This window comes from Leuciscus leuciscus, assembly GCF_965113295.1.
Source record: "Leuciscus leuciscus genome assembly, chromosome: 14".
Classification (NCBI taxonomy): Eukaryota; Metazoa; Chordata; class Actinopteri; order Cypriniformes; family Leuciscidae; genus Leuciscus; species Leuciscus leuciscus.
This window is the reverse complement of record NC_138738.1, coordinates 41,120,904-41,147,711: the sequence shown is the minus strand read 5'-3', so window position 1 is coordinate 41,147,711 and position 26,808 is coordinate 41,120,904. Positions and strand designations below refer to the sequence as shown.

The window sequence follows — 26,808 nt, the reverse complement described above, 5'->3', positions numbered from 1 at the left end:
TTGCAAATCATACATTATTAGATAGATAGATGATAGATAGATAGATAGATAGATAGATAGATAGATAGAAAATTTATTATAAAAGCATACATCTAGCTTACACATTTACCCAAATTATCATACGCCTGTTTAACCGAAGTTAATTTGGGTGGGTTTCTCCATCCCCAATGTCCCTGACGAGAACGTCGGTCTCCTCGGCTGTGAACCGCTCCTGGCGCGCGCCTGGCAAATCCGCTGTTATAATAGGAATCCGCTTTAGAACAAGCGCGCCTGCTCTTAAAGGGAATGTGAGATGTCGCTCTGATTGGTTTATTTCACGTTACGCCCAAACCACACCTATGAATAATGAAGCTACTTCAGACCAACCCCTTTTAGATTTGCGCCAGGTGCAAGAGGCATTTATCCCGCCGGGAAAATAGCAACAGCGCCCGAGACCCACCCACAAAGTTACTTGCGCTTTGCGCTTGACACTTGCGTTTCAGATCGTTAAAATAGGGCCCATAGCCTCTTTTATGGTTGTGCGATATGGCAAAAATATCATATCACAATTTTTTTCAGTAAAATCCCAATTCATGATTTTATCACGATTTTTTGATTACGATGTTGTTTTTTACTATTTTGCAAGTGGCAAAGCAGTACAGCCAAACAAATTTTCCGATTTTAAAAAGAGAAGTATAATATAATATGCAAAATATAACAGAAAAAAAAGACAGACCTTGTAGGCCATAGTGGAAGAAGATAAAAATCTTTATTTCATTATTTTATCTTTGTTATTAAAAATAAGAACAAATATGCACTTTACAAATACACAAAATAATATACAAATTAAATAAACAGTGCTTTATTTTTCAGACACAGATGTATACAACAGCACCATTCAAATAAGAAATTAAATAAACAAATGTAAAAAATAAAACACTTCATAGACTTCACTGTATAAATTATACGTTGATTCTTATTTAAACTACTCAAGTTTTTTTAGTGAAGAACAGTGATCTTCAAACCAGGAAGAGAACACAGTGAAAATGAAACCAAAAAACATTTGCATAACCATTAGAAGACGTAGAGGATAGGAAATATTAGCTCAGTATAAAAACAAAAGAAATCAATGGAAAAACTCCACGAAGATACATAAACAAATATATATTTGTTTGCTTGCTTGAATGGATGTTTTTCTCTCAGTTTTATCATGTTGTTTGACTCCTGAAAGAAACACCCACAGACTTTGTGAGAACACGGAAGTGAAGAGAAGATCAGTGCTTTCAGAGGAGGACAAAGAAACATCTACAAATATTGTCATTATTCAAGGTAAGTTAGTAAATATTTTATGTTACTGACTAATTTTTAAGTGTCATGTTTCCAGTAATCACAGAAGATTCATGCCGCACAACTAATAGACCTTTATTGAATTTGACTGAAACAAAGCGTCAGGGTCTGAGCAGACATACTCACTTTTCCTTTTGTTTTGAGGAAAATTTGGTTGTAGCTCGTTGTCTGCGTTACTATGATTGTAAATAGGTGTCATTTGTGTTTTAAAAACGTTTAGCTCACGAGTTATTGATCCGGGAAGTTCGAATCTGTGAATATATTACCAAATTTACTAAGAAACACCAACAGACTTTGTGAGAACACGGAAGTGAAGAGAAGATCAGTGCTTTCAGAGGGGGACAAAGAAACATCTACAAATATTGTCATTATTCAAGTTAAGTTAGTAAATATTTTATGTAACTGACCAATTTTTAAGTGTCATGTTTCCAGTATTCACAGAAGATTCATGCAGCACAACTAATAGACCTTTATTGAATTTGACCGAAACAAAGCTCTGAGGGCCCTATCTTGCACCCAGCGCAATTGACTTTGTACACCGACGCATGTATCATTCCTATTTTGCACCCGTGCACAGCGAACTTTTCCCTCCACAGACGCACGTCGTTTAACTAAGAAATACACTTGCGCTCCCGGGGGCGGTTCAGCGCAAAGAGGAGGCGTGTTCCGGCGCAAACGTTCCTTCATGCTATTTTGCAGGTTTAGAAAACAATTGCGCCACTAACCAGGAAAAAATAGTTTAAAGTCAGTGGCGCGTTGCGCATGTTATTCATATGCTATTTTAAGGGCGCATGCTTGGCCATAATCAATGTAGCGTGTGCACTACGCGCACTTTGATTCATCTACACAGAGGAGCACCAGTTTTCATTTTTGCAAATCATACATTATTATTACGATAGCTAGATAGATAGATAGATAGATAGATAGACAGACAATTTATTATAAAAGCATACATCTAACTTACACATTTACCCAAATTATCATACGCCTGTTTAACCGAAGTTAATTTGGGTGGGTTTCTCCATCCCCAATGTCCCTGACGAGAACGTCAGTCTCCTCGGCTGTGAACCGCTGCCGGCGCGCGCCTGGCAAATCCGCCGTTATAATAGGAATCCGCTTTAGAACAAGCGCGCCTGCTCTTAAAGGGAATGTGAGATGTCGCTCTGATTGGTTTATTTCACGTTACGCCCAAACCACACCTATGAATAATGAAGCTACTTCAGACCAACCCCTTTTAGATTTGCGTCAGGCGCAAGAGGCATTTATCCCGCCGGGAAAATAGCAACAGCGCCGGAGATCCACCCACAAAGTTACTTGCGTTTTGCGCTTGACACTTGCGTTTCAGATCGTTAAAATAGCGCCCTGAGTGTTAGATTACAGTCTTTACAGTGGCATCCACTGAATAAAGTTCTAGATCACATGTCTTTTTCAAAACTCATAACTTTCAAAACTGTTTTATAAAAGATGTTTTGTGAGCTGACAATTGGCACACTATATTATTCATCACAGCCTCGCTTTCATTTCTGTCAAAGATTAAATGGCTTTAAGAGCCTCATTTATAAAAAGTGCTTAGTGTGGGTCAGGGTCTGAGCAGGGTCTTTTCCTTTTATTTTGAGGAAAATTTGGTTGTAGCTCGTTGTCTGCATTACTATGATTGAAAATATGTGTCATTTGTGTTTTAAAAACGTTTAGCTCACGAGTTATTGATCCGGGAAGTTCGAATCTGTGAATATATTACCAAATTTACTGAACTCCTAACCACTCACTGACCGCATTTCTTTATATTTGAGTCCAAGTTCTATGAAGGTAAAAGAGTTGCAAAACATGCAAGATAGCATGTAGGTGTGAATTTGAGAATTTGTACAATAAATATTTACTGGTACGCTAAAATTTAGGGGAGGGGACGGCGCAAAGGAGTTGTTGTCTTATTGGTTGGCACCTAGCCAATGAAATCGGACTTTTGTACGCGATGATGTCACGAAACCCGCGTCCTATGGGGCGCTCTGAAACGCTAATGTGGATCAGATTAGATGTTTTTTATTGCTCTGAAAAATGTGGTCACGTGGAAAAAGCAGAGGCCATAGGAAAGACCTACATCCCTTGAAACAGACTTTCCTGCATTAATTTATAGACAAACTGATCTATAAATTAACAATCATCCCAGGATAATGTGTGTGATAATTTTATGTCTTGTATACTGTCTCTGGCATTTATATTTATTCTATCCATGCTTTATGAGAGAACTAGTTAATGTAACCCCACCTATATTGTGTCTCCTATCTAATTAATCCTCATTTAAAGGAACACGCCGACTTTTTGGGACTTTAGCTTATTCACCGTTTCCCCCAGAGTTAGATAAGTCCATACATACCCTTTTCATCTCCGTGCGTGCCGTGACACTGTCTGACGCACCCACCGCTAGCCTAGCTTAGCACAAAGACTGGAGATAAACGGCTCCAGCTAGCATACTGCTGTCACGAAATAGTTAACATGAGACGAGGATACAAATGCAGAGGAAATTTATTAGTGACATGCAGACAAGGTACAAAACTCAGGAACTCCAGGAACGAGAAACTCAGACAAACGAACCAGCACAGGACTACAAACACAGGGAGGCTAAATAGGGGGACAAACAAGGAGGGTAACGAGACAGACAGGTGGGACAAATAAACCAATAATCAGATAACAAGATGGGAGGGGCTAGACAATAGACAGGAGCACATGGCCCAAAATAACAAAACACCCATGTGCAGCACAAGACAGGACAGGCATGTGACAACTGCTCCCAATAAGTGACAAAATAACGCCAACATTTTCCTATTTACATGTTGTGATTTGTATAGTCACAGCGTGTACAATTAACAAGGTCACATGAGACGCAGCCTGACGCAGTTTTAATTTTCACGTCCTGCGCCCCATTGTTTAAATTGCAAATGCAATGGGCTGCTGGTCTGAAAACCAGGTGTGTTCGGGCGCATTGATGACGCATTGCTATTTTGAGGAACTGAAATAGACTGTGCCATTGACCAACTGAAACCTTGACTAAAGTCAATGGAGCAATATATATATATTTTTTTTGTTATTTAAAGGGCGCATTAGTAATATGAGGCGGGTCCACAACACATGCACACTCTGCTTATTACACACACACTCTGCTTATTACACACACTGGGACGCGCAGCAGCACACAAACATGCCAAATTTTACAAATAAAAGGATTACAATGTAAAAGATTATTATTGTGTACATAAATATATGGTGGAATCCGGCTTGTCCCGTAGATGGTCTGCTTGCTCACTTTAACCTCGCGAACGAGCTGATCCATTTGCTCTCTGGAGAAGCGTTCAGTTTTTCCGCTTGCTAATTCCGCAATGTATATAGCGAATCCAACATGGCGTGAGTGCAGCTGGCTTTTAAAGGAATTGGGAGATGGGAGATTGGTTTATTGCATGTTATGCCCAAAACACACCCATTACTCATTAAGAGAATAGAGACAAAACACACCCATTACTCATTAAGAGAATAGGGACAACCCTTTTAGACCATGCGCCGGGAGCGCCGACCATTTTTCCCTTCATTAAACTAGCAAAAGTGGACACGCCCTAAGTGCACTTGCGCCATGAGCTTTAGACCATGCACTTAGATTGTTAAAATAGGGCCCTAGAAGTTTAAAAATGTTTCATAATAGTTGATCTGATCACAGTGTCGTTTCATAATGTACGTTTATTTACACATACTGCATAGATCTCTGCTATAAATGTGCAACTATTTGAAGACTTATTCTTTTTTTCCACTAGTCCATGAAGGACGATGGCATCTGGAAAAAAACGGTGTCATGATACTCTAGATGACCTGAAAAAAGATGATCTGAAGAGATTTAAGAGTTACTTAAAAGAAGATGGACCCATTGGAGCTGGTACACTGGAGGATTCTGATGTCACTGATATAGTGGATATAATGATGGAGCGTTTTGGAGCAGAAGAAGCTGTGAAGATGAACCAGAACCGGCTGGCAGAAGAGTTACAGAACAACTACACTGAAGGTAATAAAGGAAAGAATGAGAGGCAGCATAGATTCATAGAAATGTACATTCAGATTTTTTTAAAGAAATTTCTTTTGATCACTAAGGCTGCATTAATTTGATCAAAAATAGTACAAATATTGTGAAATATTACAATTTGAAATAGCTTTCCATTTGAATATCTTTAAAAAAATCCTATGTTGCCATCACAGGAAAGGTTTTGCAGCCGAATTTGCAGCATCGTTACTCAGTCTTCAGTGTCACATGATCCTTCAGAAATTATTCTAATATGCAGATTTAGTTAATTTAGTTAAGTTTTGTTTAATGAAGTGTTGAAACACGGTGCAGAGCCTTTTTCAGGATACTTTGATGAACATAAAGTCTCATTCTTTTCTCTCTCTTCACAGTGCAAACATCATTAGAGCCAGCTGAGAAACACACAAGAAAACAAGGTGAATTAACCTTAAACATCCTTACAGAGGAATCAGAAATTATTTTAGTATGTTTTATGTATATTGATCTCAGTACAGAACAGAACTGTTTACAGTACCATGAATTTAAATACCATATGTTTGCTCCAGTTGATTATAATGATAATCATTCTAATGTAGAAAACCTTTGTGTTTAAATTTCCAGCATTGTTTTGTTCACAACTTTTCCTGTTTATTTATATTTTTCATAACAGATGATTTCTGGCTGCAGGAATTCTTGAAAACTCACAAAATGAAGATGAAGGAGAAAGTAGAGCACATTGTTGAGGGTAAAAAGGAAAATGAAGCAGATCTCAAGGATGTTTTCACAGAACTCTTCATTACGGAGGGGGATCTTAAAGAAGTCAATCAAGAACATGAGATTCTGCAGATTGATACAGCCTTTAAACGCCGTAAATCACAGGACAGGCCAATCAGATGCAATGATGTATTTTGTCTGAACAAAAATAAGAAAAAGATTGTGCTGACCAAAGGCATCGCTGGCATTGGAAAAACGGTCTCAGTGCACAAGTTCATTCTGGACTGGGCAGAAGGAGAAGCCAATCAGGATATAGACTGTGTTTTCCTGCTTCCATTCCGAAAGATAAACTGCATTAAAGACAGAGAGTTCAGTCTGCATGAGATTCTACAGAGATTTAATCCTGAACTAAAGGACCTGGAAAAAGCAAAGATACGTAAGATATATAGTTGTAAGCTTGCGTTTATCTTTGATGGACTGGATGAGAGACGACTTCCGTTGGATTTTGACAGTGGAATGGTGATGAGTGTTGAGGAGCAATCATCTGTAGATGAACTGTTTACAAGTCTGGTGAACGGGACTCTGCTTCCATCCGCTCACGTCTGGGTGACATCACGTCCAGCAGCAGCCAATCAGATCCCTCCGGAGTATGTAGGGTTGTTCACTGAGGTGCGAGGATTCACTGACCAGCAGAAGGACGACTATTTCAGAAAGAGAATCACAGATGAGACTCAGGCCTCCAGAAGTATCTCACAGATTAAGAAATTTCGTAGTCTCTACATCATGTGTTACATTCCTGTGTTCTGTTGGATTACAGCCACTGTTCATCAGAACTCAATTGGGAACAATGTAGAGAACATCAACAAGACCCTCACTGAAATGTACATCTACTTTCTGCTGATACAGATGAACATGAAGAGCCAGAAGCATGACAGAAAAACAGAAAGAGAACATACCAAGCTCTTAGAGTCCAATAAAACAATGATTTTGAAGTTAGCCAAACTAGCGTTTGAACAGCTGAAGAAGGAAAACATAGTGTTCTATGAGGAAGATCTGAAAGCATGTGGGATTGATGTGAGTGAAGACTTTGAGTCCACAGGAATGCTCACTGAGATCTTTCACCAAGAAGCTGGACTTCATGAGATGAAGGTCTTCTGCTTTGTGCATCTGAGTGTTCAAGAGTTCCTCGCTGCAGTGCATGTGTTCCTCTGCTACCTGAACAAGAACATGGACGAGCTGAAGTTTTTCTGTGAAGGAACACAATTTGGTTTACAAAATTTACTAAAGAAGGCTGTTAAGAAAGCCATGCAAAGTCAGAAGCGACATTTAGACATATTTTTACGGTTTCTGCTGGGTATTTCACTGGAATCCAATCAAAACATGCTCAGAGGCCTGTTCACACACACTGAAGACAGCAAAGACAGTATAAAAAAAATAACCAAACACATTAAAAAACAAATACAAAACAAGGACATCTCACCTGAAGCTTCAGTCAACCTGTTCTATTGCTTACTGGAGCTCAATGACAGTTCATTATATACAGAAATGCAAAGATACTTCAGATCATCTTCAGGAGAGTACCTCTCATCTTCCATGTGCTCATTGATGGCTTACGTACTGCTGATGTCAGAAGAGGTGCTTGATGAGTTCAACCTGAGGATGTACAGGACTGAACCAGGAGGCCACAAGAGCCTCCTGCACGCTGTGAGATGCTTCAGAAAAGCCATGTAAGTAACTTGTTAACAGCTGTTTTTCATGTATCATGTTTCAAGTATCATGTTTTTAATAATTTTGGAGAGTAAAATTTATATTTACAAAAATTTTATTACAAAACAGTAATTTTATAGACATATGTTTGAAAGTTATTTTCACTTGACTGTCACATTAGTTCCAGCATTCATGACATTTATAATTTTTTCTAGAAAGCTTGAATGTTCACAGAGAACATGACATAACCCATCACTTACAAGATAAACACACAATAAATGCCATGGACAAATATCTCGTTTTTTGCAGACTCTCCTCATGTGGGCTTGATGAAACCTGCTGTGAAACTGTGGCTTTGGCCCTGCAGACACCAAACTCACATCTGATAGAGCTGGACATGAGTCGCAATAACCTGCGTGACTCAGGGGTGAAGCTGCTCTCTGGTGGACTGAAGAGCCCAAACTGTCAGCTGAAGATACTGAGGTTTGAGATTCATTCAATCCTTATAGACCTTGTGTAGCTCCGCCCCTTTTCAGCATTGCACTCATTGTCTTTTGTCTTCCGGTCTGTATTTTCACAGCGATTTAGCGTTTTTATGAATGAACGGTTCGTTTTAAAATCTTCCCGGTCTACTGACATTTGTTAAGACATCTGCTTTAAACATTACAATCCTCATAATTACTTTCGTTAACTTTACATTAAGTAAATCCACTTCAAAAGTTAATTACTCCTGGACAGCAATGCCATAGAAATATACAGAGCGACCGCAAAAACGGAAGTTCAAAGACAATATTCTAAAGTTGGCGGTGCCCTCGTTTCTCTGGCGCATAAGGTCTATACAACACCCACTGCAATATTTCAATCAATAACAGTGGGATATTCTAAAATGCTTAACATGAAAATGCATAAAGTGAGACAGATTTTAACAACGACAGATTTTAATACATCAAATTGGGTTGTGGCCTAATGGTTTCAGAGTTGGACTTGTAACCCGAAGGTCGCGGGTTCGAGTCTCAGTACTGGCAGGAAATGTAGGTGGGGGAGTGAATGAACAGTGCTTTCTTCCACTCTCATTACCCACAACTGAGGTTCCCTTGAGCAAGGCACCTACACCTAATTGCTCCCCGGGTGCTGCAACAAAAATGGCTGCCCACTGCTCCAGGTGTGTGTGTGTTCAATACTCACTGCTGCAGAGCACAAATGCCGAGTATGGGACACCATACTTGGCTACACGTCACACCACTTTCAGTATACATCATGCAGAAACAAGTGATAGAAGATTGCTTATGCAAATGTAAAACAACACGATCATCAAACATTAAACAACATATAAATCAAAGCTGCCTAATATTACTGAATGACCCATGAAGAGGAAACGATCTGTGTTTTGATCATCATTCTGAATCCAATCCTACCAGTCAAAAGTTTTGGATCAGTAAGATTTTTAATGTTTTTAAAAGAAGTCTCTTCTGCTCACCAAGGCAGTAAAAACAATAATATTGTTAAATATTATAACAATTTAAAATAACTATTTTATATTTTAATATATTTTAAAATGTAATTTATTCCTGTGATCAGAGCTGAATTTTCAGCATCATTTCTCTAGTCTTCAGTGTCACACGATCCTTCAGAAATCATTCTAATATGCGGATTTGATGCTCAAAAAACATTCATTATTATTATCAATGTTGAAAACAGTTATGTAAAAAATTAAATAAATAAAAAATCTGGATTTTTTGATGAATAAAGTTCAAAAGAACAGCATTTATTTGAAATATAATTTTTTGTAACATTATAAATGATCAATGATCAATTTTGATTACTTTTGATCAATGTAATTCATCCTTGATTAATAAAAGTATTGATTTCTTTTATTTATTTCCCCCCAAAAATAAAATAAAAGTTCTTAAATTTTTTACTTTTAAGAAAGTTCTTCTTAAAAGTTAAAAATGTGACACTGAAGACTGGAGTAATGATGATGAAAATTTTGCTTTGATCACAGGAATAAATTACACTTTACTATATATTCACATAGAAAACAGCTGTTTTAAATTGTAATAATATTTCACAATATTACTGTTTTTTTTGTTTTGTTTGTTTGGTAATATTTGGTAACGTGATTGTGCTCCAAGTGTTGAAACAGATTGGTGGTATTTCCATTTAATTGTTTCCATTTGATTTCACTTACTGAAGCCAAAATGTGTCCAAGCGACGGACACTGTGTTTTTCTTTGGTACAAGCTGCTCCAGTTGCTCAGGTGACTCTGTGTTTTAGTTCTCCTCCATGTTGCTTTAATGCCGCTGACTGGGTGTGGCGGAGTTACGTGATTAGTATGTTTACACGCGGTAGTATGTTTTTAAGGGGAAAGTTTTAACAGGATTTAAAAAATTAAATAACCGAGATGGGAAAATTTCGTCAGTTAGAGGTTTTGAATTTCGGTTTCGATTACTTTTTGATTAATCGTTCAGCACTATGTTTTACGCTGGTGCTGTAAAGAGATTTAAGCATATCAGATGATGCAGTGTAGACAAACCATTTTTGGAAAACGCGAATGTGAACCGAGTGTATTTTGAAATGTAAAAGCTATTTTTAAATTGTGGATTATATTCTATGTAACCACATATTTCACAATATTTTACTTTGTTTTATTTTTGTATTACCAATTATTTACTTATCTAATTATTTCTAGTTTTTAAGAAGCCACTGCTGCCCCTTAAAAAAAACACATCCTGAACCCCAATTTATTGTGCTGTTTTTACTCTCTTCTAGTCTTGCTGACTGTGATCTCACTGGTCAGGATTGTGAAATTATGACATCAGCTCTTCAATCCTCAAACTGTGTCCTGAGAGAGCTGAACTTGAGTTATAATGCCCTGAAGGACTCAGCAGTGAAGCTGCTCTCTGATGGACTGAAGAGCCCAAACTGTCCGCTGAAGATACTGAGGTATAAAGAATATATGAGAGATTATTTGCAGTCTGTCTGTCACAATGTTGATGATTGTTTTAGTAGATGATCTGACTGTGTGTGTCCTTTAGGTTGTCTGACTGTATGGTGACAGAGAAAGGCTGTGGTTATGTGTCTTCAGCTCTGAGTTCAAACCCCTCACAACTGAGAGAGCTGGATCTGAGTAACAATGACCTTCAGGATTCAGGAGTGAAGATTATTTCTGAAGGACTGAAGAGCCCAAACTGTCAGCTACACATACTGAGGTATTAAGAACTGTGGGAAAGCTAAGGATTGTTGTGGTGGGAATGAAGGAGATAGGGGTCAGAGAATTTATTCAGATACTTCACTTAAGCAAACAAAATTATAGCATGAGGGCTCTTCACCTGTAACTCGGACTTCTAGATATAAAACACTTTAACACGGCTTTCATGTGCACAGCTCACTCCCCAGGCAGCAGCATCTCTGCACTCACGCCGCTCCTTTTCACCCATCTCTCGACTCACTGCAAAGTGCAAACACCTGTTAGTTCTCATTAACCAGAGGTGTTTCCCGTACCATTCAAGTCCCCCACACTCGCTCTCTACCTGCAGCGGCTTCCAAACCACGCCCCCACTTCCACAAGAACAAATGAGATATTATTTACAGTCTGTCGGTCATAATGTTAATGCGTGTCTGTAGATGATCTGACTGTGTGTTTCTGTAGGTTGTCTGGCTGTATGGTGACAGAGAAAGGGTGTGGTTATGTGTCTTCAGCTCTGAGTTCAAACCCCTCACTGCTGAGAGAGCTGGATCTGAGCTACAATCACCCAGGATATTCAGAAATCAAGCTGCTCTCTAACAAACTGGAGGATCCAAACTGCTCATTGAACAAACTCAAGTAAGTGGGGCAATAAGAGGCCCGGTTTAAACCTGCTATTGAGATCTGACTCAGGTGATCTGATCACAGGTTGGTTACTCTCATTTGGATATAGTTATTATTAAAGGGGTCATATCTTTTATTTTTAAGTTTACTATTTTGTTTAATGGGCAATAGAATAGGTTAACGACGTTATAACTAGGGGTTAAACGGATCGTAGTTGATCCGTGATCCATACGGACCAGGCCCCACGGTTCGGCTTGCATGTGATTTACAGATTAATTGCAAGTTTAACCACCATAGAGTGAACGTTTATAATTTGCATGTGTTTTGTGTTGCCAGTTTGCACATTCAATAGATTTTAAACCATTCCAGCACTAGAAGAGGCTTGTGCGCTGTTATCTGTGTGCACAGCCCCACATAGAGAGATCCTAATCGATTCCTCATTCGTGTCTCATTGCACTTGAATGGACACATACACACAATTATTATGTTAAAATACCCGTCTCTGCAAGTAATGGTTTAATTTTTTTCTTCACTGCAACAACTTTATATCCTGGAGTCACAACATAAAATATAGTTTAAAAAACATATTGAAGTGTATATCTTTAATTTATTAAATGTGCTGCTCTGTAAAATGTGCTGTACACAAGCCAACTTTTGGGTTGAATTGCTCAGGAAGTGCATTATAAATAATTCTTGACCACTGATTCCTAAATTCATCCATTTTCGAAAGCTAAACAAAGGGGTTTTGCTTTCACATTCAAACACACAGCATCTCCACGACATGGTGTCAACACTACAATTCACAGAAGCCTTGTCTTCTTTCTTTGCATTTGCTTTTGTGCTGCATTATGCTAATATTGTTCTAATATTTCACATTGTGACATAGACGTTTGTGGAAGTAATATCTGGACTTGGATCGAGGCATTTTAGGCTGGTCTGGATCACTGTTCTCTGTTAGACAGAACAAATCCTTTTGTGGGAAATTATGAACTTTGTAACTTTGTAGATCTTATACTTAAACAAACAGATACTGTTAGTGTCATGTTCTGTTTGTTTTGGCTTTCACTCGTCACATGTGTTTCTTTGTTCTAGTTTCCCGCCACTTGTCAGTCACCATGGACACTAACTTCATTCATCACAGCTGTTCTGCCTTTAGTTAAACGTCTCTGAGTATTTAGTTCCTGCCTGTCTTTCAGTTCATTGTCTGGTATAGTTTGTGTGTGATGTTTGCACGCTGTCTAACTATTCAGTTCTGAGCTATTTAAATAAACCTTGTTGTTATTCGTCATCTTCTTCATATTCCTTGGATATCTGTGACAGAATACCGGACCAAAGATGGATTATGCCGCTAAGTTTGCGGTCGTGGCGTTTTAGAGTCACAACTTTTTATCATTTTCACAGGAGCTTATTTGTCTTGCACTCACCTGCCCTCATGATGATGAGACCCTGAAGTCAGTAGCTGCGTTTACATGGACACTTATAATCGGATTGACGGCTCAATCGGACTAAAAAACCTTCATGTAAACATCTTAATCGATCCGATTGAGCTCGATCCGAATGAAATTTCGATCGGATTGAAAGGGGTGGTTTATCCCTTTTGTAATCCGATCGAGAGAACATGTAAACACTTGATCGGATTGAAAACCGAAACTGAAAGGACTGCGCATGTGCGATGATGTTAAATAGCGTAATGACGTATGATGCGCGGAACGAGCTGTTCTTCCTGTTGAATAAAGTATCATATTAATACGTTTCCCGTCATTCTAAAATTCTCATTTCACTTGCGCGTCTGTGAAGTGGAGCAGGACAACTTCCCACCAGTGCTTGTTTTGGATTCTCATCCACAGACGTCTGGTTTTGGCCGCGGGGAGGGGCATTTTTACTGCGTGATCAATAAGCAGCACGGCAAAACGGTTAATATGCTCTAAATTATGACCAGAGACGAATTAATATTACGTCTGCTGTTTAAAACAAATAAAGAACCAATAGAGGAGAAATTTATGCGCAAAAAGCGGGAAAATGAAAGCTTTAGCATAAGTTCTGCCGGGAAGACTCAATTACTACGTCACCTATTGCCTTCACTTCTATCCAATCATATTCTCATGCTCATGTATAAAAGCTCGGTACTTACACATGTTTGAGTTCGCAGATACTGAAGCGACGATTACCCCCATCCTCCCCACCACCACCAGGAAGGTCCTGTCCATACCTCCCGGGGGGTCTGCTGCGCCCCTGCCTTCATCTTTAGGCAGGAATTGCAGATCCGATACTCTCGGATTATGCACTACGGACAGGGCCTACGCCAAATGACTTTGTAGATTATCAGCTTGCTGAGCTGTCAATAAATGTACGGTTTATTGAAATAATTCTCCCGAGTCTTTCTGGTAGAACTCTGTGTATTCGTGCAGTGTGCGCATGTCAAAACATCAGATCCGATTTGAAACTTGTGACATATAAACGCGCACATCAACCCGATTACTTTATTTATCATTCATGTAAACACCTTGTTCGGATTCATCAATCGTATTGATTTCATTCCGATTGTGTCCATGTAAACGTAGCTACTGTTCTGGATCGGGGCTAACTTCCATCACTCCATGGCCCTCCCTGACACCACTGGACTGAGCTGGAGAGAGGCTATCACCCGGTGTCTGGAGAGCGTCGCGCCCTGATCCAGAGCAGAGCCGGACCCAGCCAGTTTCAACATCTGCGACCTTGGAAGGATTGCATGAGCCCCCTGCAAATGGAGAGCTACCACCTACCGCTACGTGTCAGCCAGAGCCGGAGGACAAGAGGTCAGCGTGGACCCTCGCCCTGGAAGAGGAGCCCCCTAGTGAGTCTGACCAGGGGTGTGAGCCCGCGACATCGGTGACCAAGGGGAAACTGGTGGAATTTGAAACTGAGGACCTGCTGATTGACTTCACCACGGAGGTATCGTCAAACACCCTATCCCACCCCTTTTGGGATTTTTCATCGCTTTTCCTAGATAGCACTATGAATTGTGAAACTTCATTGCTGTCTCTAAACAGCACAGAGACTTGCATGGACTATACATTATGTTCAACCCTTCCATGTCTCCATTTGCCTCCATCACCGACCTTCTCAGCCAGTCCTTCAGCCCTGCCTCTGCTGGAGGTTTGCAGCCCTTCACCATGCCCGAAATCGCCATGGCGTGACGTTGAGACTCAGGTCGAGCAACCTCTATTAGTGCCTGAGCGAGTGGATCCTGTGGCTCCGCCTCTGGCCACTGAACGCCACTTTCTGTCTCGGCCCGTTGACCTGGTGGCTCAGCCCTAGCTCTTCCCACCTTCGGCTCCACCAGACCCCCTCTGCCTTTCGACTCAACCAGGTTCGGCTCCCCCTTGGTCAGTCGTCATACCACCTTCTCCACGGACTTGCGGATTTTCCGCTATGCCCCCCACGGCTGCAGCGGGCTCCTTCTTCCCTTCGGACTCGCCTTGGTACGTGGTCACACCGGCATCATCTCAGTCCTCTGGTACTCTGGCTCCTCCTCTGATGGTTGTCGCAGCGACATTGCCGACACTCTACTCTATTGGCTCTCCATCTGCGCCCTGGGATCAATCGGCTCCGTCTGTCATTCCCCAGATGTTGACAGTCCCGTCAACACTTTGGCGACTCCCTCCCTCGTCTCCATCGTGGGCTGTCATCTTTGCCAGGCTCTGGGTCTGCGGCATCGGCCATCCACCACCATCACAGCCAAGGAATTGTCGTCATTCCTCCATCATCCTCTCACTCCAGCCTCTCACCATCACCTCTCCATCACCTCGTCCACCTCCAGAGTACTGTCAGTGTCATGTGTTCACATGTGTTCCTTTGTTCTAGATTCCCGCCACTCGTCGGTCACAATGGATACTAACTACATTCATCACAGTTGTTTGTCCTTTAGTTAAATATGTCTGAGTATTTAGTTCCTGTCTGTGTTTCAGTTCATTGCCCAGTATTGTTTGTGTGTGATGTTTGCAAGCTGTCTGACTATTCAGTTCTGAGCTATATAAATACAACTTTTTGTTATCCGTCATCTTCTTCATCTTCCTTGGATATCTGTGACAGATACATTACACACTAAAGGAAAAGGAAAACATTAAAAAGCATCATATGACCCCTTCAATGTATTAGGATGCATTGATAGTGCAAACGCTAAAGTGTCCTGATCAGTATGGAAAGACTGATTACTCACTTCATTAGTGTCAAAACAAGGGTCTATCCAGCTGTTTAAGAAAACCATCTGTTTGAAATTTGTTCATTTACAGGCATAAAACTTCATAGAACAGTTTCAAATATTTTTGTGAAAGTGATGTACAAACTAGAGATTTGCACAAACCAGAGACCCTCCACTAGAAAACGTCTCGGTTACGTATGCAACCCTCGTTCCCTGAGTTCAGGGAACGGAGACGTGTCGTCGAGGGAGTTCCCTGACGAATTGGGATCATGCTAGGGAGCCAACTGCCTTCGAGAGAATTAAAACGAGCCAATGGACATTGGCATGCAAGATTTGCATTCCGCGACCCGCCTACCAGCGCGGGAATAAAAGGCGGAAGTAAACATTGCGTCAGTGCTTTTCGCTGAGGAGCCGAACAGTGTCCAGTCCTCCGTGAAGGTACAGCAACATGGCGAAGGGATGACACGTCTCCGTTCCCTGAACTCAGGGAACGAGGGTTACATACGTAACCGAGACGTTCCCTTTCGTCCTGGGAACTCTGACGTGTCTTCGGGGGAGTTCCCTGACGAATTGGGATCCCTAATAAAACGCCATGGTTCTGGCCCCTTCCAGCGCCCAGCTAATCTACTCTGCAGCAGTTTCTTGTAATAAGTTGCGGGAGCTAGCTAGAGAATCACACTGCTGTTCCGCAAGACCCGCTCAGTGGATATTGGATAACACTGGGAAAGCGTGCCCTAACCCCCAAAAAAGGGGGGGGGGGGGGGGGGGGGGGCGCTGCGGAAGCCCCAGCCTGCCTGAGGAAGGCCTGGAATACACATATGTACTAGCCCAGTAGGATAGTGAAACATATGGCAGTCCCTGAGGTGGTCCCAATCTGAGGGAAGTGGGAGCGTACTCAACAGGGACGACAGAACGAGTCTGTCAAGGGGAAGACACGGCTGAACTGCACGTGGCATCATAGGTCACTGTAGAGACCACTGGAAAAAACACCCAGTCAACTAGCAACTCCTACTAGAGGTAGCAGACCTCGCGTCGGGCGGTCCGCCACGCCTGGCACCGGAGGGGTGATGGAGGAACTCACGAGGCTCACCAACGTTGGGCGCCATACGGAGCAAGGACGCACGTATCCGGCCGAGAGGCGGAGTGGCGTAGCAAGCCGACACAACCTATTCCCTCGCACCACTGGCCGTAGCAAGTACTCGGGAGGAAACAGGTTCCACACGTAGGCTATAGAACCAAGCGAACGTGTTAGGTGTCGCCCAGCCCGCAGCTCTACAGATATCTGTCAGCGAGGCGCCTTGAGCCAAAGCCCAGGAAGCGGCAACACCTCTAGTGGAATGAGCCCGCAACCTGGGAGGACAAGGCTCACCCAGAGACTCATACGCTCGGGGGATAGCATCCACTAGCCAGTGGGCTAACCTCTGCTTGGAGACAGCCTTCCCCTTCTGCTGGCCTCCGTAACAGACAAAGAGCTGATCTGAGGTCCTAAAGCTTTGCGTTCTGTCAATATAAACCCGCAGGGCGCGGACGGGACAGAGAAAAGCTAGGTCTGGGTCTGCCTCCTCCTGGGGCAACGCTTGCAGGTTCACTACCTGATCCGCGAAGGGAGTGGTAGGAACCTTGGGCACATATCCGAGCCGGGGTCTCAATACAACGTGAGAAAGGCCCGGCCCGAACTCTAGGCACGATTCGTCGACCGAAAATGCCTGCAGATCCCCGACCCTCTTGAAAGAGGCCATTGCTAACAGGAGCACTGTCTTAATGGACAGGATATTAAGCTCTACTGTCGACAAAGGCTCAAAGGGAGGACTTTGAAGAGCTCTAAGTACCAGAGCTAGGTCCCAAGAGGGTACAGAGTGCAAAACACAAGGTGGGTTTAACCTCCTAGCACCCTTAAGGAATCTGATGATCAGGTCGTGCTTTCCCAAAGACTTACCTTCTACTGCATCGTGATGCGCGGCTATTGCAGTGACATACACTTTGAGGGTGGAGGGAGACAGCCTTCGCTCCATCCCATCTTGCAGGAAGGAAAGCACGACTCTGATCGGGCAAGTTCGGGGGTCCTCCTGACGGGAGGAACACCAATCGACGAACAGGTTCCACTTCAACGCATAGAGGCGCCTCGTAGAGGGGGCTCTAGCGGAAGTGATGGTGTCCACCACTGCCTGTGGTAGACCACATAGAACCTCCGCGTCCCGTCCAGGGACCAGACATGGAGTTTCCAGAGGTCTGGACGCGGGTGCCATAGAGTGCCCCGTCTCTGAAAAAGGAGGTCCTTCCTCAGAGGAATCGGCCAAGGAGGGGCTGTCGCGAGGAGCATGAGTTCCGTGAACCAAGTCCTGGTGGGCCAATACGGCGCCACTAGAAGGACCTGCTCCTCGTTCTCCCTGACCTTGCACAGGGTCTGTGCAAGAAGGCTCACTGGGGGAAACGCATACTTGCGCAGGTCCCGGGGCCAGCTGTGAGCCAGGGCGTCCGTGCCGAGGGTCCCCTCGGTCAGGGAGTAAAACCACTGGCAATGGGTCATGTCTGGAGAGGCAAACAGGTCTACCTGTGCGACTCCGAAGACACTCCAAATCAGCTGGACCGCCTGGGGATGGAGTCGCCATTCTCCTGGCAGGGGAGGCTGCCGTGAGAGCTCGTCTGCCACACGGTTGAGTGCCCCTGGAACATGAACGGCACGAAGCGACCTCAGATGCTTCTGACTCCATAGGAGGAGGTGGGAGGCGAGTCGCGACATACGATGGGAGCATAGACCACCTTGATGGTTGATGTACGCAACGGTCGCAGTGCTGTCCGTACGGACCAGTACGTGCTTGTGTCTGAGAAACCCCTTGAGGCGACACAAGGCTAGGCGTACTGCTTGCAACTCTAGGCAGTTGATGTTCCAATGCAGCTGGGGCCCCGTCCACAGACCCGAGACTGCATGCCTTTTGTACGTGGCCCCCCACCCCATGGCAGAGGCATCCGTGAAAACCACAGCATGCCTGGAAACCTGGACTAAGGGCACTCCGGCCCGAAGAAACACAGGATCCGACCATGGGGAGAAGGTTTGGCGACAGTGCGGGGTCACTTTGACCCGGAACGTGCCGCTCTGCCACGCCCACCTCGGGACTCGATCGTGAAGCCAGCGCTGAAGCGGTCTCATATGTAACAGGTCGAGCGGCGTTACTGCGGCTGCGGCTGCCATATGCCCCAGGAGCCTCTGAAATTGTTTCAGTGGAACCGCTGTCCTGCCTCGAAAGGACCTGAGGCAGGTGAGCACTGACTGGACGCGTTCCTCCATGAGGCGCGCAGTCCGGGCGACTGAGTCCAGTTCCATACCGAGATAAGAGATCCTCTGCATGGGGCAGAGTTTGCTCTTGTCCCAGTTGACCTGAAGCCCCAACCGGCTGAGGTGCCGAAGCACCATGTCCCTGTGATCGCACAACACATCTCGCGAGTGAGTGAGCTAGAATGAGCCAGACGTCGAGATAGTTGAGGATGCGAACGCCTTGTTCTCTCATGGGAACAATGGCCGCCTCCGCGACTTTCGTGAAGACGTGGGGCGACAGGGCCAGCCCGAAGGGAAGGACTTTGTACTGATACGCTCGACCCTCGGACGCAAACCGTAGAAACGGTCTGTGTCGAGGAAGAATCGAGACGTGAAAGTACGCGTCCTTCAGGTCGATCGCTGCAAACCAATCCTGGGGACGGATGCATTCAAAAATGCGCTTCTGCGTGAGCATTTTGAACGGGAGTTTGTGCAGGGCCCGATTCAAAACTCGCAGGTCCAGGATTGGCCGTAACCCACCGCCTTTCTTGGGTACAATGAAGTAGGGGCTGTAAAACCCGGACCTCATCTCGGCAGGAGGGACCGGCTCGATCGCGTCCTTCGCCAGCAGGACATCGATCTCGTTCCGCAAGACAGGGGCATCCACCGACCGCAAACTGAATTGCATAGCCTGACCGAATGGTGCGGATGAGCCATCAGGATGGACCCGGAAGCGCTAGCCAGGCTTCCAGATACCGTCCCAACAAACCCACCCGAACTACCGGCGTACCCGCGGAGGGGCAGCAAGGTGGAAGACAGGGACCCGGCTCTGGTGGCATTGTAGCGACCGAGAGCGGGGTCTGGGCGTGGAACTTGACACCAACCTGCTTCCACCGGGGGGCAGACGGCAGAGAAGGCCCTTGGGCATTCTGCTGCGGGCTGCCCGGTGGCGAGAAGAGGAGGAGAGACGAGGAACGAGGCCCTAACTCCTCGTGTCCTAGTCTCTGCGCCTCCGGGCCCAGCTGCAGACCGGAGCGACAGTCTGCCTCCTGTGCAGGACATGCCGTATTGCCTCCGACTGCTTCTGGGCGGCGGAGAACTCTTGTGCGAAGCTCTCCACCGCGTCGCCGAAGAGGCCCCTTTGGGATATGGGGAAGTTGAGAAGTTTGTTCTTCTCCGCTTCCCGCATATCCGCAAGGGTAAGCCATAGGTGGCGCTCCTGGACCACCAAGGTGGACATCGCTCGACCCAGGGAACGTGCGGTGACTTTCGTCGCCTGGAGGGCGAAGTCTGTTGCCGCACGCAGCTCCTGCAGCAATCCGGGGTCGGGACCACCCCCTGCATGTCAAGGAGTGCCTTGGCCTGGTGGACCTGCAGCAGCGCCATAACATGCAGGGCGGAGGCGGCGTCCCCACACGCCATGTAGGCATCCCTGGTCAGACCAGAGGAAAACCTACAGGCGCGGGAGGGGAGTGAAGGGGCACCCCGCCAAGTGGAAACGGTCTTCGGACACAACTGCATCGCGGCTCCGGAAGCTCCACCGGGACAGCCAATGGCAACGAGCTACTAGAGGAGTGAGAAGCCCGTGAGGATCTTTCACCAGACGGGACGTTCTTCACTGTAATCCTCATCCGCTCACCAACAGGAATCACCGAAGTAGCCGTCTGCCGAACTGAACCGGCAGACGAACTAGACCCGGGATTTGCTGAAGGGACTCCCCTATGTTTCAGGGTTCTCAGTCTCGAACGCAGCATCGCCAGAGTCATGTTCCCGCAATGAGAACATGACTCGTTCACAAACGCTGCCTCAGCGTGCTTTAAGCCCAAACACGAGAGGCAGTGTTTGTGACCATCTTCCTGAGGGAGAAGTCGACCACATCCAGAAACGCACGGGTGAAACGACATCCTGAAAGGGACGCGAAACACCCATGATGCTCTTTTAGAAAGAGAATTACTCTCTGTGGCGTGCTGAAGGACCGAGGGACCACCGCGGCAGACACGACGGGGAAACTGCAAGCCCGTGTGCTGCACTCACCACTACCAGCTGTGAAAACAGCTCTTTTTTTCTTTTAAAGAGAAAACAAACAAAAAAGAACTCAGCAGCAGCAGGAAGCGATGGTCGCTGAAGCGCCGTCACATCAGCACCAGAAAGGCTCTTCTTCTTCTTCTTTTTTTTTTTTTTAAGTCTTCAGGCAAAAGAACAGCAGCTCACATGGAGACACACTGGATGGCTCCGAAGCAAAAAGCACTGATGCAATGTTTACTTCCGCTTTTTATACCCACGCTGGTAGGCGGGTCGCGGAATGCAAATCTTGCATTGCCAATATCCATTGGCTCGTTTTAATTCTCTCGAAGGCAATTGGCTCCCTAGCGTGATCCCAATTCGTCAGGGAACTCCCCCGACGACACGTCTCCGTTCCCAGGACGAAAGGGAACTAAGAATAATTCAGATCATTGGAGACTATTGTTGTGCAATGTTGTAAAAATACAGTGATATGAGAACTTTAACAATGGCGCAATAGAGCGCTGCAGGGATGATGTATTTTGTATCAGAGGGAGGCTTCAAAATTCATAAACGTGTTCATTTGGGAAGAGTATCATGATGGACAAAGACTCATAAGCTTTTGTTGGTCACAGAGCTTATTTTCAGCAGTAATCTAAGACCCAATGGAAAAAATCATATTGTTTTTTTGTTGAGGGAACCAGAGTGATGTGAACAGAAATCTGTCATCACTGCAGTGCTCTATACTAGCATTGTGCAAATATGAGTACTTGACAATTTGATAGTTCAGTAAATGTGACTGCAGAGAGTCAGCTGAGAGATAGAAATGACAGAAATGACAATAACAAAAAAGCTGCTGCTTCAGGAGCTTCTGTCCTGTGATCATCATTATACAATGAGTTCAAAGATCAGCCGGTGTGCTTGATAACATGCACATTCTGTCACCATTAATTCACCCTTCATGTTTTTAAAAGAAATTGTCCATGACATTTTAATTGTATTGTCCCAAGCTACTGTACAATTTGATTTTAGAATCCTAAAAAAAATATTCTAAATTCCAGTTTAATTCTATTGTGCCATGTTTCTTTTACTCGCCCTCATGGCATTGAAAACCCATATGACTTTAGTTTTCACAGAAGGAGATCTTTTGAAAAATGGAACAACATCAGGCTAAATGACCGATCATTTTTGGGTGAACTAAGATTGTGTCACCGGACAGAGTTTTTATTTTTTATTGCCTTTAGAAAATGAATATGGCATCATGTTTGTGTTTTATAGGGTGGATCATTGGGGAGAGTTCAGGATTATACCAGGACCACAAAAATGTAGGTCTACACACAATCATTTACTGATTTTTATTTTATGTTTTATTTGTCTCATTTAGTGATTTGTTGTTGATTTGTCTCATTTAGTGAAATGTTTCTCTCTTCTTGTGTTCAGGGGCCTGTGATCTCACACTGGATCCAAACACAGCAAACACTCAACTCATTCTGTCTGATGAGAACAGGAAGGTGACGTTTGTGGAAGAGAAGCAGTCGTATCCTGATCATCCAGAGAGATTTGATGAGTGTCGTCAGGTTCTGTGTCGAGAGAGTCTGCCTGAACGCTGTTACTGGGAGGCTGAATGGAGCGGAAGAGCTCTTATATCAGTGACATATAAAGGAATCCGCAGAAAAGGATTTTGTGACTGTGAGTTTGGATACAATGACAAATCCTGGAGTCTGATCTGCTCTGATATCAAATTCACTGTCTGTCACAATAATAGCTGCACTCGTATACCCACCCTCCGTTCATCCACTAAGAGAGCAGGAGTGTATGTGGATGTGACGGCCGGCACTCTGTCCTTCTACAGCGTCTCTGACACAAACACACTCACACACTTACACACATTCAACACCACATTCACTGAACCCCTCTATGCTGGATTTATGGTTTCTTTGGGCTCTACAGTGTCTCTGAGGGACATTAAACAGCCTCCTGTGAGAAACAACTGTGATACACACACAACCGGGTGAGTGTGACTAATAGTTTAATGTTCTGTTCTTCACAAAAACATCCAAGATAATATATCATATCATATTATCAAGACTACAGTATATATAGTCTTGATACTCTCATTTTTACAAAATAAATTAGCCAACTTTCTGTAAATGATGTTAGTCATTTAATGTTTTTTTACTTTAAAAAAAACACTGAATTATAATCCTTGTGAGTAATACTTTAGATTATTTATAGAGAATACTTCATGTAGGATAGTTAAACAAAACAAAAAAATACTGTCACACCTGCCAATGGTGAGTGTATTAAAATAATTACAGGCCATATATTTGTCCTGCCTGTCATGAAACTGCTTAAATGTGCCTATATTTATATAAAAAGGTTTCAGTTGCATCATATACTTGCTAGATTCGGTCTTAACTTTGTCCCCTGTCTGTGCATGAAACACTCTATCTCACTGTTTCATTCTGCCTCTCTCTGTGCTACAGGTCCTCTAACCTCAAGAAACATCTGGAGAATGATCCTCAAATGACTCCTATCAGAGAGGAACAAACAAGCGTCTCCACTGCAACAACTGAGAAAGACAAGCTGTGTTTGAATAGTGAGGCAGATAAAGCACAATTTTTTGAAAAAAATTGGTGTCTTCTCGTTAAAAAAGTTATAAATATTGGGAACATTCAAGATGAACTGCGTCATCAGAAAATAATTAGTGAGGAAAAATATTTAGAAATTAAAGATTTAACCTGTGTGAAGAGCATGAGAGAAATCTGTGCCATCTTACGTAATTACGGTGACGCTGCGAAAGCTACATTCATCTCAATTCTTCAGAAAGAAGAGCCTTACCTTTTAGAAAACTGGTCTGATTCTACACCTTGAGATCAAAGTGCATGCATTTAAAACTGAGGAAGATAAACAGACTTTTCTAGTGATGATACAGGAAAAATATTGCTAAAATTACCAAAATATACATAGCAGCTATGACTATCTTCCAAAATATTAATTCATACTAACATTTTTATTCCTGTTTTTGTTGTTTGTTTGTTTGTTTTTTTACTTGGCAGGTAAAATGTCTAAGCAAATTTATAGATACATTTATTTATAATTGTCTAACTATGTATTTCATACTTGGTGAATTGTCAGTGTATAAAAGCATGTAAATTATTTTGGATAAAGATTACATACCTGCAAACCGGAAATTTACTGTTCTGATGTTAAAATGGGCCATTCAAGTGAATATCTGAAGGGAACGGACTGTCTTTTAGAAAAGTTTAATTGACATTTTCTTTTCATCTAGGGCCAGACACATTACACTTTCCGTTACATTCACTTACATTCATACGCATAAGAATGCATGTGAATTTCACTGTATTACAAAATTTAAAGCCGGTTGTCAATACTGTATATGTTCTTGTGTTCTTTGTGAATCGGCATCAGTCGCTGCCCAAGTACTGTTCCCAATCAAAAGTTCACATCTAGCCAAGTACAGTTCAGATCCTCCGGATGTAGATGCATCAGGTGGTGTCATGTGGACTTGAAACAGTAAAGTATCCTACAATGCATCTCGCAATAAACCAGCGAGCTTGGATAGTGCAGGAGAAAACACACATCCACATTTATTTATTATTTGGAGTTGTGTGGTTTGGACGATCACTGGGCGCTCAACGCTGACGTACCCCGGCGAGAACAGCCTTATCTTGGCGAGTCCTTCTGACATTTGTCGCTGGTTCTGATGTCTCTGTAGTGTAGTTAAACATGAGATATCATTTGTTTGGGGTATATCTAGCAGGCATTATTTGTCTCATCTATGATTTATTTTTTTTCCTGGGCCAGGTTTTATAACTTTATATTTGTATCTTTAACATTGTACTAGAGTGCACTGCCTTTGTACCGAATTGTTTGCTTGTCTTTATTTCCTATTGTATTAGCTCTTGTTTAAATGTATATTACAGTCATGATAAACCAGAGTTGCCAAGATGAGCTATGTGAAGTTAGCAAATACACTGCCGTTCCATTTCCAGACTGAACTGCGTGCTCTTGGCTTCGGTCTGAACCACAGATGCAAGTTCAAACTTGGCATACTTTTTATTTAGAAATGCTCATGTTTGGTGAACTTTGACCTGCGAATTCATATCACGTGAAGACCGTGACCAATAGAAGACCTCTTGCTGAATTAAACGAATGCAAACTTTTGCTGTACAGTGATTGATAGTATTGATGTTATGTTGAATTATGTTTTTTTTTTTTTATCTTAAAAGATGCCACATATAGTGTGAGATCTTCCACTGTTCTTGCACTGGTGTGTACTGATGGGGAGAAGCTGCAACCCATGATGCCAGTAGTATTTTTGGGAAAAAGTGGAAAAACATTTTTTCATCAGAATGAAGATCAAACCTGTGTCTTAGAAGCATTATAGTGTTTCCAGGAGCAAACATCTGATCTTGTCTATGGTTTCTCTCTTTACTGTGCAAAAGAATAAATCATGTAAGAATCTCTGTGTGGATGTTGGTGTTTTGCATTAAACTCTCCATGTCCATTTTTTAAAGTCAGTTCTTCAGATTTACATACCAAATGACTTTTAAATAATCAACAGCAATGAAAGTATTATTTCGTTTTTTTTTTTTTTTTATGCCAGTCACATACAAATAATAAACATGAAAATAATCCAACATATAATGTAAAAATATTAAACAAATATAGACTACAACAAATAGGAAAAGAAAATATACAGTGTAATTAATAAAATAATAATACAAGTAAAAAGAAAGAAAATAATATAAACAGAAAAAAATAACAGGTATGAGATCATCATATAAATACATAGCATAAAAGCTTGACATAGAGACCTAGTGTGTTTTGCTTTACTATTTTTCAACCCAAGTAGTAACTCAATATCATTTTTCATATCTATCTGAAATAACAAAAAGTTGGGTTTTCCTTTAGCCCATTTGTTTTAATGTATATGGTATTTCCCCATAATCAAATAAAGATTAACAATAAAGGCCATGTTCGGTGGTAATCTTTGTCTATTAAAATAAAAAAAAATACATCTTTTTCAGAAAAGTAAACTTTCATCCCTAAGCATTTACAAAGAAAACATTCCAAATCTACCCAAAACATTTAGCTATAAATGCAATTAAAACATTTGGACAACATTTTCTTTCTCAGTCCCACAGAAATCACATTTAACATCTAAATCCGTACGAAACCAAAGAAAAAGAGTTTTAACAGGGTATACCAGATGAAGTATTTTAAAGTGTCCTTCTCTCACCTTATTTGTTATGCAATATTTTTTAGGCAGCAACCATGCATATTTCCAGTCAATGCACTCAAATGTAGCATGCCAGTACATTTTAGAAGATATTGGGCTGTTTTCTGTTAGTAACTTCCTAATAAAGTAATTATTTCATCTTCTATTAGTAATACTTACTCCTTTAATTACAACATCAGGTCTGAGACTCATAGTCTCCTCATTCACATTTCCTTTAAAACAGACATTTTAAACCGGATGGTAGACTATAGCATCAAACACTATACAATTTTCTACATAGGTATACAGGTGCCCATTTTCATTAAATAACTGTTAAATAACAAATATGATACCATTATCAACCCATTTTTAAAAAAACGAAGTTTTGTGTTTAAAAGCATTATTTATGCACAGGTGCATTTTGGATTTTTGGATGAACTGCCCCTTTAACGTGCGCATTGTGTTACTTGAGAATGTGAAGATGACGTGTGCCACTAGGGGGAAATGTTCACTAAACACTGACATCAACTCGCACTGG

The 26,808-nt window shown here is 42.6% G+C and overlaps 1 protein-coding gene and 1 long non-coding RNA gene across 2 annotated transcripts in view; one reads left to right on the top strand and one right to left on the bottom strand.

Annotated features, from left to right (window-relative positions):
• Positions 1-72: 72 nt before the first annotated feature.
• Positions 73-25,515, top strand: LOC309473875 (NACHT, LRR and PYD domains-containing protein 3-like). The gene is made up of 11 exons (XM_082136113.1): positions 73-1,308; positions 5,124-5,368; positions 5,755-5,799; positions 6,033-7,803; positions 8,093-8,266; positions 10,553-10,726; positions 10,819-10,992; positions 11,433-11,606; positions 22,304-22,350; positions 22,466-23,036; positions 23,512-25,515. The coding sequence occupies exons 2-11, from the start codon at positions 5,137-5,139 to the stop codon at positions 23,897-23,899; spliced, it is 3,750 nt and encodes a 1,249-aa protein (XP_081992239.1). The 5' UTR covers positions 73-1,308; positions 5,124-5,136; the 3' UTR covers positions 23,900-25,515.
• LOC309474010 overlaps positions 2,910-26,808 on the bottom strand; it is a 94,453-nt gene continuing 70,554 nt past the window's right edge. The window contains exon 3 of the long non-coding RNA XR_014197175.1: positions 2,910-3,729. This is a non-coding gene — a long non-coding RNA (uncharacterized lncRNA). The remainder of the gene's footprint in view (positions 3,730-26,808) is intronic.

Coding starts and splice junctions, on each gene's coding strand:
- LOC309473875 (XM_082136113.1), top strand. CDS start 5,137: ATGGCATCTGGAAAAAAACGGTGTCATGATACTCTAGATGACCTGAAA. Junction 5,369..5,754: donor ACAGAACAACTACACTGAAG/GTAATAAAGGAA, acceptor CTCTCTTCACAG/TGCAAACATCATTAGAGCCA. Junction 10,727..10,818: donor TGTCCGCTGAAGATACTGAG/GTATAAAGAATA, acceptor TGTGTCCTTTAG/GTTGTCTGACTGTATGGTGA.